This window comes from Xyrauchen texanus, chromosome 26 (assembly GCF_025860055.1).
Source record: "Xyrauchen texanus isolate HMW12.3.18 chromosome 26, RBS_HiC_50CHRs, whole genome shotgun sequence".
NCBI lineage: Eukaryota > Metazoa > Chordata > Actinopteri > Cypriniformes > Catostomidae > Xyrauchen > Xyrauchen texanus.
The window spans coordinates 20233018-20245519 of NC_068301.1; the positions used below are offsets into that span (position 1 = coordinate 20233018).

Genomic DNA, 12502 nt, shown 5'->3' on the forward strand with positions numbered 1-12502 from the left:
GGTGAATTGGATTGAATCTTACATGACACTGCCATTGGTGTAAAATAGTCAGGTGGCTCAAAGGGATGATGTCATTTACTTGGAAATGTGTATCAGTTTTGTGACCTAGAACACAAGACATCTGCCATACTGTTGTCATGCAAAAGACACAAGACTTGGCTCAAATCCTGTATGTACCCAATGTTTCATGAGCACAGATGTGTTTTATGATCTTTCTGTGGTCTTAGTCTAAGCTTCTCTACAGTGCTGTGTGCATGCAGTGGGCAGCTGGCTGGAGTAGACCAGGCAACAATATACTGAGAGAGTGAGAAAGGGTGAGAGACATGAGGGGATTACTGTTCCTTCATGATCCCACCCTCTCATTTGCTTCTATACTTAAATCTACAAAACCTGTCACAGGCTGTTAGCGAGCCACTGATATAGATGTTCCCTGGTTGGAGGTCACCTCGCAGTTCTGCTTTATTTTCGATTTTCCTTAATTGTGTTTATACAGGAATGCAGGCCAGCAGAACTAAACATTACCTATTCATTTCTTCCAATGAATAGACACTGCTGATTTGAGAGTATTTTTTATATGATATAAAGTTATTGCAATATTAATATCTTCATTTGTGTTAGTAGTTTTTCAGAATAAAGTATATATCAGTTAATATAATATTGAGCTGAAATGACCAGCATAGTTTGTGGAACGTTCCAGCCTTGACCACATTTGTGGCATAATGTTGATTACAAAAACTTAATTTTAAGAGCAAAAATTGCAATTAGAGTAATACATTTACAATGAAAGTACTGTATATGGGCCAGGCAATAAACATCAAAATACACACTTTTAAAAGTATAGCCACAAGACTTGCCATGAGATTAGTGTTTTAGAATCGCTTACTGACCTTCTCTGTGCAAAGTTATATGCTGTCCTTCAACTTGTCATGTCATTACCATGTAACACCAGTAAAGCTCCTAAAAGCCAGAAACATTCACATGATACATGCAAGGATACTATAGATTAAATTACTGTGACGTCACACTGCAGGCAACCAAGCTTCTGAGTTATTTTGAGCAGTAGAATTCAATGGTGGATATGGGTTTAAATATTTCTTTAAGCATTATATAATTATTTTTTTGTTTGTTTGTTTGTTTGTTTGTTTGTTTTATGCTAATAAAAGTTATTATAAAAGTATATCTATGGTTTAAAGTGATACATTTTACTCAGTTAATTTTAGTTCAGTTAAGTTAATTTTAAGACGCATATCCCACTGCTTAAATTATTGATCAACACACACTAAATAATAATATTTTATTTTAATGTAACATATTGAATATTCAAACTTAATAATAGACAGTTTTGATTAAACAAGTTACTACAGTCAAAATTAATGCAAAGACATAATTTTAGACAGATTACATAATTTTTATTCACATACTGTATACTTTCGCAAACAATAGACCCTGCCACACTGTGGTGCTGAAGACAAGGTCCCGTTCTTCCTGTTAGATATAGCATGGCTGTCTTGTACACGTAAGTACATCGTTAGATCATATTTGGTCTCATACCTGCTCCAGCGATTGCACTTTAAAAATGAAAAACAACTGTTTGCAATGAGAGTTTAAACGATTCCTTTGTGAAAAGTCTGCCAATAGCAACACTCTACCAACAGCAGCTATGAAATAAGTTAGTGTTATTAGAGCAGCCGCGATAACAATAACGGAGAGCCGTGAAATATTATACATTTGATAAAATCCTGAGTTTGACCTGATCCACCAATCCTATGGAAATCTTTGGAAATGTTTTTTTATAAATAGCACTTTTAAGGCATTTTTTTATAAATTTAAGCAAAGCGCCCATTCTTTTTTGCGGTGTCAAAAGAACATAGAAATGGCACCAATTAGCCTTTAATATATATAAGAAACAGTTTTATGTGGTATTATGCCACACATGTTTGGAACTTAACCACCTGGATGTGTGCGGTCAACTAGCTTCACCAGACAAACCTTAATGGTTAAATGGCTTCTCCAGCTATTTTTATTTTGCTAAACAGTATGGATATGTTGGTCCAAAATCTAGACCAGTAGCAGACCTCCAATATCCCAGCATAAATCCTGGACTAGCATAAAAACATTTAGCCTGGAATTAACTGCAAAAGGGTACAACTTACTTTGTTAGCCCTTTTCTAGCCTTGTCCACTACAGCAAATAAACAGCTACTATCTCTTTCCTGCAGGTCAACATGCTTATTGGAATAGTGGTCTTCAACAAGCTCATGTCTAGAGATGGCATCTCAGACAAGTCCAAAAAGCAGAGAGCAGGGTAAGTGAAGGTCAAAATGATGGCCAAATGATAACCATCTTCTTCTGGACTTGCATCTAGTCACTCATTCATCGGCATGTTGAAGGATTAAAAACATCCTGTCAAATATTTGTTTGAGCAATTTAAATGATCCACTCTCAAACACACTCTCAAACACACATACAACCACAAAAAGCAGGGCTCGAGTTGAGGGGAGATGCGAGAAGATGCCATCCCCCTTGTTGCAAGAAATACCAAAAAGCATTCTCTTGAAAAATCACCATCCCCCTTACCATCCCCTTTAGATCAATTGTGTAATTTATTACTTAGAACTAATCATGCTAGTAAAATATTTAAATTTAATATGTTTGATAAATAACAGACTTTAAAAAAGGGCAATTAGCTGGTCAGAATTAGATTTCGACATGTGTGAGGATGCCAGATTTCTATTGGTGAAATCCCCAAATCAGATCAGGACACTTGTACAGTTTGGAAATGTTCTGCCTGGGTGACGCTTTAGTCATGCAATCTGGCAACCTTGAGCATGTGAGCTCTCTCTCCATTGTGAAAAAAGATGCTGGTTTTCTGAAAAACTGGAAAACAGTTTGTAACAGTAGCCTAGTTTCCATCCACTTTTGCGCTATTTTGCTATGAACTAAGTGAAAATGCGTAAAAAATGTTTGGGAAATTTGCCGTCTTCTGCCTGTTTCCGTTCAAATGGCCTTTTATTTAAAATACAAATAAAAAAACACTTTGTTGTATAATTTTTGGTTTATTGCAAAATAAATCTACCCTTAAGCCGTTTTCATTTAGAAATGTGTGTTTATCGCTAAGTGTGTACCTTTCGCCTCCCAGATGTCCCTTTTTTTTTTTTTTTAAATGGGGTAAAATATTGAGTCAATTATTTGAAATTAGCCAGCTTACTTTCATTTTAATTTCACAAATAAATGCAATCAGAAGATGATGAACTGCAATCAAAAAGGAACAGTTGCCCTTATGATAGGATTGTAATATTGATCCTGATGTTGCGTGTAATCGCAGGTTTCCACCGGTTCCGACCTGAAAGCAAATCTTCATGGCCCTGTTCAAGCTGGCAACCTGCACCAAGTAATGGGGAAACTTTTGGTCTTAGTACAAGGGCCATCCCTCAATGTGTATATGCGGTGTGCACAGCTATTAAAGAAAAATGTATGTGGTGTAATATCAGGGTTTACATATGATCCATTCCTGATATTCAATTGGCTATTTTGAACAATCATCTAATCTAAAGCATTGCCATCACAACTGCATGTCCCGCATATTTGTCCAGCAACATTTAACGACCGACTGAACTTAATTATCATATAAAATTAATTAGTATTGTGTATTTATTTTTTATTTAAAACATCTTTATTCCTAGAAATTATATGTTTATTTGTTTTTTGTTTTGTGGGCTAAATATTTTGAATGGTGTGGAAAAGAAACATAAATAAACAGATGGCTACCACGATTAAATTAATCACAAAAAGTAGCCATTAATTTGTTCTCTGTGCACTTGTCGATATGCAGGAGTACATCCAGGAGTACCAGATATTTGTGCTGGTACTCCTGGAAGTGTCATGTTTGTAGCATCGGATCTGTGCAGAATGTCGTTAAGATCAATCCATAATCACATACAATAAATGAACTTTCAAGGATGTATTCCGTCGCCATGATTAACACAAACTAACGATTGGGGCAAATTCTGTCATGTGACACTACATTTTTTTGTTAGTGCCAATTTTCTCAACAAAAAGTGTTTCCAAACCAGTTTTTTGCAACATTTGAAGTATCGACATAGAGTTTATGCACTAGAGTTAAATGGAAAAATATTACAAAACAGCCTTCCAGTGGCAACTTAAATCGGGCTTTCCTCCACACACACTCACAAATAACCTTATTTGTCAATGACCAATAAGTATTACCATCCAAATCCTCCTTAATTTTCTCAGTCTTAGTGTTTCTCATATGTCTTTCTCATATACATACTACATATGCAACATTGCCAACATAATTATTAGTTATTAGTTGTGCTTGCTAAAGCACTCATCACTATTATTATTGCTAATACATGAGGTCAGGGTTTGTTAAAAGCACATGATCCCAATTATAAAACTTTAGCTCATGAATTGTCACCAAAAGGTCCCTAGTTGTGACAAAAAAAGGATGGAGATCTACTGTGTCTCAAGTGATCTTTTTCTTTCAAACACTCTACCTCCCTTTTTGTATTGAAAACAACAAAATGTCCAATGGTGCAAATGCACCCACAAAGTGCTGCTGAATGCAATTTACAAATGCAATTTATATCTTGCGTGACGTTTCTGAGTGCTATGTATCGAAGCCGACCTCCACAATCTGACACAATCTGTACAGCATCACTCCCACTACTGTGATCCAGACACCTGAATCATCTCTTTAACTTGCCAAAAGTGTGCTTAACTAAACAGCACATCTGGATATATGGCAGGTTATAATGCTATTCTTCATCATTTTATCATTATTCAATAAATTTTTCCTTACATGATTGATGAACAAAGGTAAACAAGCACGTCTTTGAAATACAATTTTGTTACTGCCTGCTTTCATCTGGTAGTAATAGTGCAATGTAAATTGCAGCTCGCAATTTTTGTGAATGAGGCTAATTTATAAAGAAAGAAGAGGTGTTTTTCGCGGGAAAGGCTTGGCAATGAATTTTAAGATGTACACGTAAATTTTTAAGATGCAGTGAAGTTTCAGCGCTGACTGCACCCAGTGACTATTTAGCAGAGATAGTCACTTCTATTAAAATGAATGGGAGAAATTGGAACAGCGAATGGTCAGTGGATGTAGTAAGGAAGTCCTGCCTTACATGTAAAAGAGCCAATCACCTTTTAGATACAGACATCCCTGTCAACTAACTCAAGAACACACATGCGCATTAGCTATAAAAGTTAAATATATTTTTTTGCGTAATCTGAGTTAAAGCACAATTATTTGACCAGTGTTGTCAGATTTTACTGCTGATTTGAAATCATCATGTTCTTTGATTGTAATCTTGACCAACCGTTTTGGAGATTTTGGTCTTTCCCAATTCAAGTAGATAGAAAAAAATTGCTGTCTGATAGCGTTCCAAAGATGGTCACCAGCAGACTGTCTAGCCAGAAAGACTTTTATTGCACCTGCTTGAACTAGATTTATTTTTTGAATTATCATTATTTATTTTTTAATTGAATAAGGCTGTTTTTTGTTCTGAAATATCACGCAAAAGTTTCACAACTGTTTAGTGAATTCGCCCCTTTGATTGTGTCAATCAGTCGCTTGCTTTTTTATTTCTACAGCTTTGCTCTGTGTAGCACAACTCAATGTGAAATCTAATTGGTCCAAAATCCTCCTCCAAATAAATTAAACATTATATTTCTTATTATTGAGTGAGATTGTGACACATCGCACAGCAGTTTTCCATTCAGTGTGGACAGACAAATAATTTGTTATTAGTAACTTGCTTTTCATTTGGTTAGGACTGTCATGTAGAGCTTCAGTGTAAATATGATTTTTTTGTCCTATGCTGTTACAACTGCAAAAAGAGGCGAGGGACAGGCAATTTTGTTATATAGCCTTTGTATTTATGCGCCGTCACACTTGGTAGCCTTGTGAAATTTCGCTGGTCAAAAATCCAGCTTTAAACATTAAATGTATTTTTTTGGTTGAGATTTTGTCACATCGTGCATATGTTTTGAGTTAAATGTGGATACATTTATTTTCACTGGAAACAAGTTTTCTGGTAGGAAATATATCTGTTCCCCTTTAAATTGTTAGTGTCCCTGTTACACTCCAGACACACTTCTTTCTTTTTTTTAAGCTGAGGGGGTTCATTAAAAACTGAACTTTCTGGTTAATGACTTCAGGGAGTCTAACCTGGATGTGCCGATCTGCTTTTTAACAATGCCTACACAAATCAAAGGGCCAAGGGCGGTATCAGGTGTGTGTGTGTGTCTCTGCAGTGAGAGATTATCTTGCGCTCTGCAGTACTCTTTCTCCTCACTTAATTTTTACACACACACACAGGTCCTTCTAACACACACACACACACACACACACACACACACACACACACACACACACACACACACACACACAGACACACACACACACACTTCAGTGAGCAGCTAAAAAGGTTGGTCTTTTCAGCTCCCATATGCCTCATCTGCTTTTTGTCAATGATCTGCAGTCGCATTTTACTGACTCTTCATTTTCTCATTTTCTTGCCGTATTTTACTCATTCACACTCTCTCTCTCTCTCTCTCTCTCTCTCTCTCGAGCTACTATCATGTTGTGACATTCATTACAAATTGCAGTTTCTCATTGCTGATGCTGTACTCTTGACCTTACTTTAATTTTGTCTCTCTTTTCTTTTTCCTCTTTATTCTGTGCTCCTTTATGTGTTTGTTTGTTGTTTTTTGCTCTCATTCCATTTGCTATTCCCCTGAAATCTGTATTGAAACATTTGTTTTTTGTTTGTATGTGTGTACTGAATGTGTGTATATGGATCTGCATGAATGTCTTTTCTGTTACATATTCCTTCCCACCTCCTTGCTTCTGCCTCATGTGTGTCACGTCCATCTTTTTCCTGTGTGTGTGTGTATGTGTGTATTGGGTCCTGAAGCCCACCGTTGGAGGCGCGTAGCAGGCTGCTCCTGAAATGCTCCAAGTGTGGCGTGATTTCCAGCACAGCCCTGTCCAGCTCAACCGCCAGCAGCGCCATGTTAGTCTCATTCCATATTCTCTCTTTGTCTCTCTCTTTTTCTCTCCATCTCTTTCTTTTTTTTCCTCTTTCTCTCTCTAGAGACCAACGCTGACAGTAAGAGAAAGTAGCTCTTCAAAGAGCCGCCCTCCACTGTCTGCACACTCCAAAACACAAATACATGCACATGCACACTGAAGGCTGGGCGATATGTCTGATATTCGCAATGAATTAGCAAAAAAAAAAAAACGCAATCCTTTCTTGTCTCATGACTTAAGTGACTATGAGAGCGTTAAGACAGATATATTTTATTAGCATCACTGATTTCAAATTCAGTCAGTAGGAAAAATGGCATTTGAGCTGGTAGGTTCGGTTAATTTCTATGAATCAATCAACCTGGTCTCGTAGAATCAAGTTAATATACCTACATTTTTGCAAAATGGTTTTTATGTGGCTTGTATATATCAAAGCAGTTTCTTTAGAAATAAACACTAGAGGAGCTACAACAACAATGACTTGTATTGTATCTTACACAAATTACGAGTAAAAGTGCAGAAAACACTTATTTTTCACCCTGTTCTCAATACTATCTTACGACATCTAATCACTTTTTCTAGTGCTTATGACTTGATAGGCGATGCATTTTAACATTTGCATTACATAGCCAACTGCATTTACAAGCTTGTTCAAGTGCGATCAAATTGTGTGGTAGCTCAACAGATAGACCGTTGCACTTGTGATGCAAAGGACCAGGGTATGAGTCCTGAAAAGTCTACACATGAGCCAAAAGTGTCATAGAAGCAACACAAAAATGACGTGGTTGCTTCAGCAATTTCGTTGTTTTATTACACTACCAGATAGGTTTAGGTGTAGGGTTTTGGGTAGGAAGGTAGGTATGGTTGAGTTAAAACTTAACCTTAAAACATTAACCTTAAAAACCTAATCTGTTTGGGAGAAAATGTAACTCTCTTTTAGCGCCACACAGTGGACATTGCACGTCAGAACTTCCATGATACGTTGAATGAACCACGAAGTGTCATTTTGCAAAAATGTCACTACAGTCATAAAATTCATGACATCAGGCTGGAATTGATTCAAATTTCAATTGAAAAATGTTGTTTGCATCATCATGGGCATCTTGATGTGATATTTTATATATTAGAATGTTTTAATAAAAATAAATGTAAGTAAATACCACTGTTTACTAAGTATCATCACATTGGTGCATATAAAGGCAAATTATTACATATCATTCTCTTTGTATGCACTTAGGAAAAAACAGTTTGGAAAACATTTCTTGATAATTTTTACTTTGAATTTGACAGTATTTTACTTATTGCATGAAATATTTTGAGTTTTCTTGTCAAAAATAGCAGTTTGGATAAAGTTATGTTTATTCTGATTTAAAAAAGTCATGCTTTCAATCCATTTCAGTGCAAATTTATAAAACAAATAGATGTATTGAATTTCATGAAAAAGATTGTTTTTCCTTTTGTTTTTTTGCCAACTATAATCACCCAGCCCTATTTCACAAACACAAAAACGGAGAGGTGTGCTCTTTGAAGAGGTAAAGAACCAGAGCGCGGATCAAGAGCCATCTCTTGTTCTTTGAAAAAATTAGACTCATCTGTGCTATTTGCCAGAGGGAGTCATGTTGTTGAAATGATAATGAAATGAATGATATTGCTTTTCTGTTCCTCTTTATTTTGTCACTGTTGTTTTGTTCCTCATCTCATTCTAGCTTTCTGCATTTCTCTTTGTCTCTGCTTTTGAGTGGAAATATGCGTGTGTGGTACCATAATACATCTTCCATTCATAGAAATTAGTGACAAAATTAAAGGACTTCCTAATGGGAGGACCATGTTTAAACAATCCCACCAATCACAGTGCTGAATATAAACAGCATGAACTGCCGCATACCTCACATATGCTCCGGCATCCCTACTCCATCCAAGCTGTGCCCTTTTTCTCTAAAATAGTTTTAACTTGAGTTATTCTGAAATTATATTATGTACAGGAGGGGTCTTCAACAGGGGCTCTGCGGCACCTGCGGTACTGCAAGGGACTGCCATTTATTGATTTATCTCAAAATAATTAATCTTAAATTGCTAAATGTTTCATTGTTCATATCAAAATTAGCATGTATTGTGCAAACATATGACTTTGTACAAATATATATATATATATATATATATATATATATATATATATATATATATATATATATATATATACACATGCATCTCTGTATCTGCCAAGGGAAAGTTAAAGACCCTTGATGTAGAGTCAAGTCTGTCTATCCATTTCCACACGACAATGTTCTTAATCATTACATGAGCATGACAACATGCAAAATCATGTTTTAGATTTGCACTGGTGCAAATACCTCTTGCTTTCTCTCATTATTTTTCTCATTCATTGCTAATGAGTAGAGAAAGCTTTCCGTCCCATATCAGTCACTTGCAGAAGACTGAGTCAGTGCAGCGTGAACAGGTTAAATTGATGCCCTGCTGTGCTGAGCCCTTGCTTTGCTGAGCTCAAACAGACAGCCCTTACTGATACCTGATATTTACCTAAACATGCTCTGCATGATGCAGAACAAAAACACTCCTTTAGGATTAGCCACATATAGGAAATATAGTAAGGAGTGTTATTATGTGTAGTTTGCACTATTAACAACAACTGGTTGGCTGTTTAATAAACTGTCCTAAATTGACACTGGATTGACCATGTGTGTTTGTGTATTAAAGATAAAATTTTGTATGATTGCATGATCAGTTGATGGCATTTTTTCATTTCCTTTAATTCCTTACAAATAAATGTACCATGGTAACCATAGATTCTGTCAAAATAATGTAGTTAATACAGTTATTACTTCTATTATATAATAAATTCAACTTGAAGTCATTAGCATCAACAAAAGGAATTGCAAAAAAAAAAAAAAAAAATGGGTTTCCATTTGTCGACAAACAGATAGTCATGGACCAAACTTGCAGTGTTGTAAACAGTGTTTAGACTTTTTGGGGAAAGCATCCTTTGAATGCCCTACTTGCAGTTTGGTGGAACTACAGTATGTTAACAATGGTACATTTCTGTTGAGATACAGAGCAGGGCTATCAATTTTCAATTTTATCAAAACTGCATTGACTCATTCCGTATTTACGCTGCATTGACACTCAGTTACTCACTTCTGGTGCAATTCTGTTTCTAAATCCCATAGATGCTCCCATAGCTAACTATAATAGCTGTTATAATTGATGGTAATGGGTAATGATAGCAGGAGAAGTGATGTGGCCACCTTGTTTCTTGGAGGATAATCTGCATTTTATATTCTTTTTGCAGGGCATCTTTATGGAGCTCTTGTGTGGTTCTCCCTCTGTTGGCGCTCACGTGGATGTCAGCAGTGCTGGCTATCACAGATCGCCGCTCCACCCTCTTCCAGGTGCTCTTTGCCGTTTTTGACTCAGTCCAGGGCTTCGTCATCATCACCGTGCACTGTGCCATGCGCCGAGAGGTCAGTGGATTGCAACTGGTGCATGACAAGAACACATAATGCAAACAGCCTTCGTAGTTATCTTTGTAGCTTAGACCCTGGAGTATCATTAAATGAGTTGTAGCATCATCAGTTTAAGCAATGAGAAATCATGTATAACCATTATTTTAAAGTAAATTTGATTACCAAAATGCATGAACTAAATTTAAACTGATGTCTATATACTCTACATTGTAGTGTTAACTTTGCCTTGGTGTGCCAAAATCTAACTTGGGCAGCCACCAAACAATTTTCAATGAAGGAAAAATCCTGGGTAGTTTAGTATGTGGGCTTGCATGACCTTCGTTTTTTGATCATGCAAATATCTTCTAGATTCTATTATAATGCTTTGTGTGTATTTGGCCACAAAATAAATTAATTTCATTGTTGTATTACTGTATATACCAGGACAATCCTAGAGGACAATCAGAGGTGTATTTAAATAGTTTTTAGAGGAGGACTTTTATTTGAGTCCATTATTTAGGGCTCACTTGGGAATAAAAACTTGGCTCGGCCTGCTGCAGCGATCAATATTTTGAAATAGCACGCACTTCTTTCATGTAATTTCATGTAGCTCCTTGTTGTACCAACACAAAGAGGCACCAAAACACTTTCCATTGTACCAAAACACTTTCCATTGTACCACATTGGTGGAATGACCTTACCAACTCCATCCATGAAGCTGACTCACTTTCTGTCTTCAAAAAATGGCTAAAAACACATCTTTTCCCATAGCACTTAACCAGTCACTAAAAAAAATTATATACAAAAATTATTGTTGCACTAGGAGTGGTGGTGGCGTAGTGGTCTAAAGCACTGAACTGGTAATCAGAAGGTAGGTTCGATCCCCACAGCCAACACCATTGTGTCCTTGAGCAAGGCACTTAACTCCAGGTTGCTCTTGGGGGATTGTCCCTGTAATAAGTGCACTGTAAGTCGCTTTGGATAAAAGCGTCTGCCAAATGCATAAATGTAAATGTAATCTGTCTTGAATATTACTATTCTGATGCTTGTGAAACTTAGTTATGCAGCATTTTTCATACCACTGTCTCCTTAAGATGTTTCTATTATAATGTATTCTTCTTTTGTAAGTCGCTTTGGATAAAAGCATCTGCCAAATGAATAAATGTGAATAATGAGCTGGTCAGACCGACCATAAATAAATCAACTGACGGATCAAACTATAGTCAGATTATAGTGGTGTTCCAGCCACAGTGTAGACTTACCCACAATACAACTGTGCTATGTTTTAACTCTTCAGCATATTGTAACTTGGATGACTTTCATGTATCGAGTAAATCACAATATGCAGCTTGACTTCGATGAGGGAGTGAAAAAAATCTGTTCTAAATCGCTAAGCCATATTTGTTAAATCAATATCAAAACCCAAGGGATTAGAGTAAAATAAATCCTGGTATTATTTTAGTAAATATATGAAAATCCCTGCCAAGGATTTGGTGTAATCCCTAATAGCTTTAGCAAAACAAGAGTGCAAAGTGTGGTCCCAGATTTTTATGCTATATATGCGGTTTGATGTGTGAATTACACACTGTTAAATGGCAGATCCAACAATAGAAAGGCAGCTATCTTGATTAGCATAGAGGAATTAGAGAGGGAAGGAAGGGAATAGTTTGTTCCCATGCATTAGTGAAGATAGAATGTCTTGAAGGAATGCCACTGGTACCGCTCTGATATGTCTACTGCTTTGACTCAATAGGCAATCATCTATAAACAAGCACTGAGAATAAGACTGTCTCTGACTCTTTTTCTCTCTCTCTCTCTTTCTCCCCATCTCTGTCTGTGTCAGTCGCAAAGCAGACTAGTACAGTATACCTGCACATTGGAATTTTAGTTGTAGGTAGGGAGGGGGCAGACTTATTAAAGATGCTGAGCCAGGCTGGAGAATAGTGATGCAGCATGATAACTCATGCTCAGTTGAGTAGAAAGGG

General features: G+C 36.5%; 1 protein-coding gene across 1 annotated transcript in view; it reads left to right on the plus strand.

Annotated features, from left to right (window-relative positions):
* Nucleotides 1-12502, plus strand: part of LOC127620361 (adhesion G protein-coupled receptor B2-like) — a 449688-nt gene that overhangs the window by 397449 nt on the left and 39737 nt on the right. Inside the window, exons 23-25 of the mRNA XM_052093573.1 lie at nt 2219-2304; nt 6944-7042; nt 10364-10535. Of these exons, the coding sequence (XP_051949533.1) occupies nt 2219-2304; nt 6944-7042; nt 10364-10535 (357 nt within the window). The remainder of the gene's footprint in view (nt 1-2218; nt 2305-6943; nt 7043-10363; nt 10536-12502) is intronic.